The sequence below is a fragment of the Nicotiana tomentosiformis genome, chromosome 10 (genome assembly GCF_000390325.3).
Source record: "Nicotiana tomentosiformis chromosome 10, ASM39032v3, whole genome shotgun sequence".
Lineage (NCBI taxonomy): Eukaryota > Viridiplantae > Streptophyta > Magnoliopsida > Solanales > Solanaceae > Nicotiana > Nicotiana tomentosiformis.
The window spans coordinates 29,005,924-29,011,980 of NC_090821.1; the positions used below are offsets into that span (position 1 = coordinate 29,005,924).

A 6,057-nucleotide genomic window follows, 5' to 3' on the forward strand; every position below is an offset into this window, starting at 1 on the left:
AGAGTACAAAGGAACTACTAACCTGTGTCATGGGAACCAAGTTCCCTGACTACTTTTGTAAATGTGAGCCGTATTCTTTACCAACATGCAATACCATTGGCTTCTTGTGTGCTCTGTAATTGCCATGTGTGTCTACCTGTAACAGTATAGAAATGAGTTAGAGCTTGCCAGAAAATACTTTTTAGCTGTTTTACCTGTTCATTTCTTTCATAGCCAATTATTGAGGGACTAGGTGCCCAGCTTTATTTCATCAACCCCTAGTGCCAATCGATTTCTTTCAAACTGCTCTTTGCTCAGTGCTTTGGTGAAGATATCTGCAATTTGATGTTCTGTGCTACAAAACTTCATGCAGATAAGCCCTTTTCAACATTATCTTTAAGAAAGTGATGGCGCACATCAATGTGCTTTATTCTCTTGTGCTGAACTGGATTCTTTGCCATGTTGAGAGCACTGGTGTTGTCACACAGTAATGGCACACAATCAGAAAATACACTGAAGTCCTCTAACTGCTGCTTGATCCACAGTAGTTGAGCACAGCAAGAGGCAACTGCCACATACTCAGCTTCTGCAGTTGAAAGAGCCACTGAGTTTTGTTTCCCCGTACCCCATGAAATTAGACACGATCCCAGAAAGTGTGCCATGCTAGAAGTGCTTTTTTTATCCACTAGATAACCAGCATAATCAGCGTCAGCATACCCGATTAAGTCAAAATTGTCTCTTGAGGGATAGTAGAGAACCAGGTTCTGCATTCCTTTACGATACCTCAGGATTCTCTTGGCAACCTTCAGATGAGATTCCCTTGGATTGGATTGAAATCTATCACATAATCCTACGCTGAATATGATATCTGGTTTGCTTGATGTGATATATAAGAGTGACCCAATGATGCCTCTGTACATGGTCTCATTCACAGGAGAACCAGGTTCATCCAGTCCAGACGAGTGGCAGTGGCAATAGGAGTATCAATGATTTTTGAGCTTTCCATCTCAAACCTTTTCAGAAGCTCTTTGATGTACTTCTACTGACTTATCATTGTGCCCTTAGGAGTTTGCTTAACTTGTAGACCCAAGAAGAAATTTAATTTCTCCATCATGCTCATTTCAAACTCACTTCCCATGAGCTTTGCAAACTCATCACACAGAGAATCATTTGTTGCACCAAAGATGATGTCGTCAACATAAACCTGCACAATGAGCAGGTTCCTCCCCCATTTCTTCAAAAATAGGGCGTTGTCAATTTTTCCTCTTGTAAAGTCATTTTCTAGGAGAAATTTTGACAGCCTTTCATACTATGCACGAGGAGCCTGCTTCAGCCCATATAAAGCTTTGTCAAGTTTAAAAACATGCTCAGGATGCTCATGACATTCCAAGCCAGGAGGTTGCTTGACGAAGACTTATTCTTTTAGGAAACCATTTAGAAATGCACTTTTGACATACATTTGGAACAACTTGAATTCCATATGAGATGTAAAGGTAATGAGAATTTTGATGGCTTCCATTCAAGCAACTGGAGCAAAAGTTTCATCATAGTCGATCCCTTTTTCTTGATTGTAGCCTTGAACTACTAGCCTTGCCTTGTTCCTTGTTATATTTCCAAACTCATCAAATTTGTTTCTGAATACCCACCTAGTTCCTATAACAGTTCTGTCAGTAGGTCGAGGGACCAAGTGCCTCACGCTATTCCTCGCAAATTGATGGAGTTCATCTTGCATGGCAGTAATCCAGTCAGCATCTTTCAATTCTTCCTTGATATTTTTGGGCTCAATTTGAGAGAGAAAGGCTGAGAAGGCAAGTGAGTTTCTTAACTTTGATCTAGTTTGAATCCCTGAGTCAAGAGGAGTGATCACATTCTGAAGAGGGTGTGAACTTTTGTGCTTCCAGTTAGACACCTGAAACTCATTGTGAGAGGGTCCAGGTTGTTCTGAATGTGACCCATTGTTGACTTGAGTCCCGCTTCTCAGCTCAGCATCTGGGGTTCCTTGCACAACATCAACGACTCTGTTCTCAGCTTCAGTTGTTGTGATGGAGGAACCAGGTTCCTCTGCATCAGCTGGAGATACATATGCATTATCATCATTTGATTCCTTGACGTGACACATCATGTCAGCCTTTCCATTTGCCATATCAATGACTTCACCAGGAACTGTTGACTGCTCTCCTTCTTGATCAATCTTATCATGTGAATCTTTCCCACATATGTGGTGTGATTCATCAAAGATCACATGTATGCTTTCCTCAACACATTGAGTTCTTTTGTTGAAGACTTTATAGGCTTTGCTTTGTGATGAATAGCCCAGAAAGATTCCTTCATCACTTTTAGCATCAAATTTTCCAAGTACTTCCTTACCATTGTTGAGGACAAGACATTTGCAGTTAAATGTCCTTAAATGTGTTAGCTTGGGTTTCTTCCCGTTCAGCAGTTCATACGGGGTTTTGTTCAGGAGGGACCTAATCATGCACATGTTCACCAAGTAGCATGCAGTGTTAACTGCTTCTGCCCAGAAGCTTTTTGCAATGCCACTATCAACCAACATTGTCCTTGCCATATCTTCAAGAGTCCTATTGTTTCTCTCCACAACAACATTTTGTTGAGGTATTCTTGGAGCTGAAAAATTGTGACTTATGCCGTTCTCATCATAGAATTCATTGAATTTTGCATTGTCAAACTCTGTGCCGTGATCAGATCTTATACACACAACATTATGGCTCATCTTCACCTGGATCGTCTTCAAAAATGCAGCAAACACTGGAAAAGTTTCATCCTTGGTTTTGAGGAACAAGGTCCAGGTAAATCTAGAATAGTCGTCCACTATAACAAAAATGTACTTCTTTCCTCCTCTACTTGGCACCCTCATAGGACCATACAAATCAATATGGAGAAGATCAAGTGGCCTTGAGGTGCTGACCTCCTTTTTGGGCTTGAAGTAGGATCTGACTTGCTTTCCTTTTACACATGCATCACACACCTTGTGATCTTTGAAGCTTGACTTAGGTAGGCCACGAACTAGGTCATTCTTGACCAATTTGTTCAGCAAAGTAAAACTTGCATTGCCCAATCTTCTGTGCCATAGTTCAGCATCATTTTCAAAAGCGCTCAGACATGTGAGATCCCCATTTTGCAAGGATTCAAAAGCAGCAACATAAATGTATTTGTATCTTTTTGCCATTAGGACCATTTCACCAGTCACAAGATTTGTGACTGTGCAGACTTTTGACACAAATTCCACTTGATTTCCTTTGTCGCAGATTTGGGAAACACTCAGTATGTTATATTTCAATATGTTCACATAGTACACATTTTCAATTGAGTGAGTGACTTCCCAATTCTTCCTACTCCCAGAATGTATCCCTTTTTTCCATTGCCAAAGGACACACTTCCTCCTTGCAGGACTTTGAGTGAAAGAAAATCATCGAAGCTTCCAGTAATGTGCTTAGAACAACCACTATCCATGTACCATTTTTAGCTTCTTCCTTTCACTGCTCCCTACACAAGAGAATCAAGGATTAGATTTAGGAACCCAAACAAGTTTGGGTCCCTTGTAGTGAGGAAAAGGGTGAATTAAACTTCATTTTGTCTAGGTAGGCAATACATGTTTTTAACGGAGGGACTAGGTTCCTTAGCATCCATTACCTTTTCAATAAAAACCTTGTTTTTCTGTTGGGACTGAATTCTAGCCCTACAGTTTTCTTTAAAGTGACCAGTGTTGCCACAGTGAGTGCAAAGATAGTTATCAGGGACAGTAACATACTTGTTATGTGGATTGTAGGGAGTCTTTTTGTTTTGGAACCCAACTCCCTGTCTGTTCCCACCATTGCTTGTATACATGGCATCAATTATGTCAGAGAACCAGGTCCACTTTAGAGATTTTTCTAGGTCATTTTTAACTATACCTAGATCTTCTTGAAGTTTTCTACTTCTTTCAAGTTCAGCACACAGACTAGATTTCACAGATTTGAGTTTATTTTCAAGCTTAATGTGTGCCTCACTTGCAACTTCCTTTCCCTTTTGGACAATCCCAGAACTGTTTTGTCATGCCCCAAACCTGGGGAGGCGTGGCTGGCACCCGGTGCCGTGCTGGCCCGAGTGAACCACTCTGTAACTCATGATCGTTTGACCAAAACTAGAACATACATAGGTCGAGTTAGCTGAACTCATTCCTTTTATACTTATTTTGAGCCCACATGGCCACGACTCATAATGTACAGTAGTAAGTAGGAAAACATTGTATCAATGAACCATCTTTCTTAAAACATGAATACATGACATACTGTACAAAACGAACCTCTGTCTACAAAGCCTCTAAGATTATTTGACATCAAATATGATAAGGTACCGGCCTACCCATAAAATTGTAACAAAACTCTGGCACGATGACTTATAGACTCGGCGGCACTCCGAATGAAGTGGAGTCTTACCGATCCTTCGTTGAATGCTAACCTCGTCTACTATAAGGGCTCGTCCAACTGATTATCTATACCTGCAGGCATAAATGCAGCGTCCCCAATAAAAGGACGTCAGTACGAATAATGTACTGAGTATGTAAGGCAGAACTAAAACATATCCATAAGTCAACATTATTAAAGAGATATAAGAATCAACCTGAATCTCTGAAGTGCCACAGTATATGCATACTTAGCATACTTATATGTATAATGCTTCTCTTTGAGACTATTATCCATATCGTATGATGCATGACTGACCAACTAATCAGTGGTAATTACTCGACCAGCCGTAGTGCGGTGGTAAATGCATAACTGCCCGACCGGCAGTAGCTCAGTGGTAAATGTGTAACTGCCCAACCGCCCGTAGCTCGGTGGTAAATGCATGAAGATGCATGTATCACAATATTATAAATATTAACATCTTTATCAAATACCTCAATAGAGACTTAGGAACATACTTAGACATGCTTGAATATAACTTTACCAGAATGAATAGCATAGACATCCTTAACTGCTAAGAGTAGAACCATTTATGGAATAATATTACATTTATGTATCGTTACTTGGATTATGCCAAAAGAAAAGAAGGGAGAGCCTTAACATACCTGAACCGACTTCCTTGACAATCCCTCTAACACATGTTAATTGCGAAAAAATACGTGACGGCAAGATCGAAGTAGGGAAAAATCCGTATGATATTCTTGAGAAAGATTGCACCGTACTCCCTTATGAATGCAAAACCTTACGTTGCTTTGAATTGTTGAAGATATTGCGTGCTTATGTGATATATGCAAATGCATATCAGAATGACTCAAAGTAACGTGATGAGACTCTTAAGAGTCATGAGACTCTTTAAGTTTGAGATATCTTATACATGGATGTAGGCCCCCACTTTAGATGACTTAGTCACAAAATTCTTCTTAATATGTGCCACCTTTTTACATGACTTAAGAGTCATTTCTTGGCTTGATCAAGACAACCTTGGGCTGCCACGTTGAGGATAGGATTTTTATTAAGCTTATCCAACAATTATCCCCTTAATTCCTTAATTACATGGTAATTTCCCACTAAAAATTAATAATTATCCAATTATTTACATAATTAAGAATTATCTCAAATTACTTAAAATACTACATATTGTTAACACACCTTATACATCTTACTATCATGGTCATGTGATACCATATAATAGCAATACATACACTATTATTTTATTAAAACATCCATGTAAAAATACATATATTTTCTCAACTTCTAATTTTTCTAATCTCATATAAAGAATACAAATTTTTGTACGCTTAATTCTTAAAATGGTAAAAGATAACCTTCTTTTCTTGTGAGAAAATAATTTCTATCTTTACAATAAAAAGAATCTCATAAACTTTCTCATATTCTGTGTATAATTTAAAGCATATTCGAAAGTAGTAATATTAATAATTATATAAAATCATATTTTTCAAACCTTCTTTTACAAAAATGTTTCACTCAAAATACCATATCAAATGTATATAACGGTATCAAGGTTATTAAAATTACGGGGTCTTATAATAACATAGTCACAAATCCTCTATAATCTCATGAATGGTCTTAATCCCTTCAAGCTCATATGGATTAC

At 38.5% G+C, this 6,057-nt stretch overlaps 1 protein-coding gene across 1 annotated transcript; it reads right to left on the minus strand.

Annotated features, from left to right (window-relative positions):
- Positions 1 to 344: 344 nt before the first annotated feature.
- On the minus strand, positions 345 to 899 carry LOC138899930 (secreted RxLR effector protein 161-like). Its single transcript, XM_070186631.1, has one exon. The coding sequence runs from the start codon at positions 897 to 899 to the stop codon at positions 345 to 347; it is 555 nt and encodes a 184-aa protein (XP_070042732.1).
- Between the last annotated feature and the right edge of the window lie 5,158 nt (positions 900 to 6,057).

Bases quoted from the DNA above. Each gene is read 5' to 3' on its own strand.
- LOC138899930 (XM_070186631.1), bottom strand. From the start codon at position 899: ATGTACAGAGGCATCATTGGGTCACTCTTATATATCACATCAAGCAAA.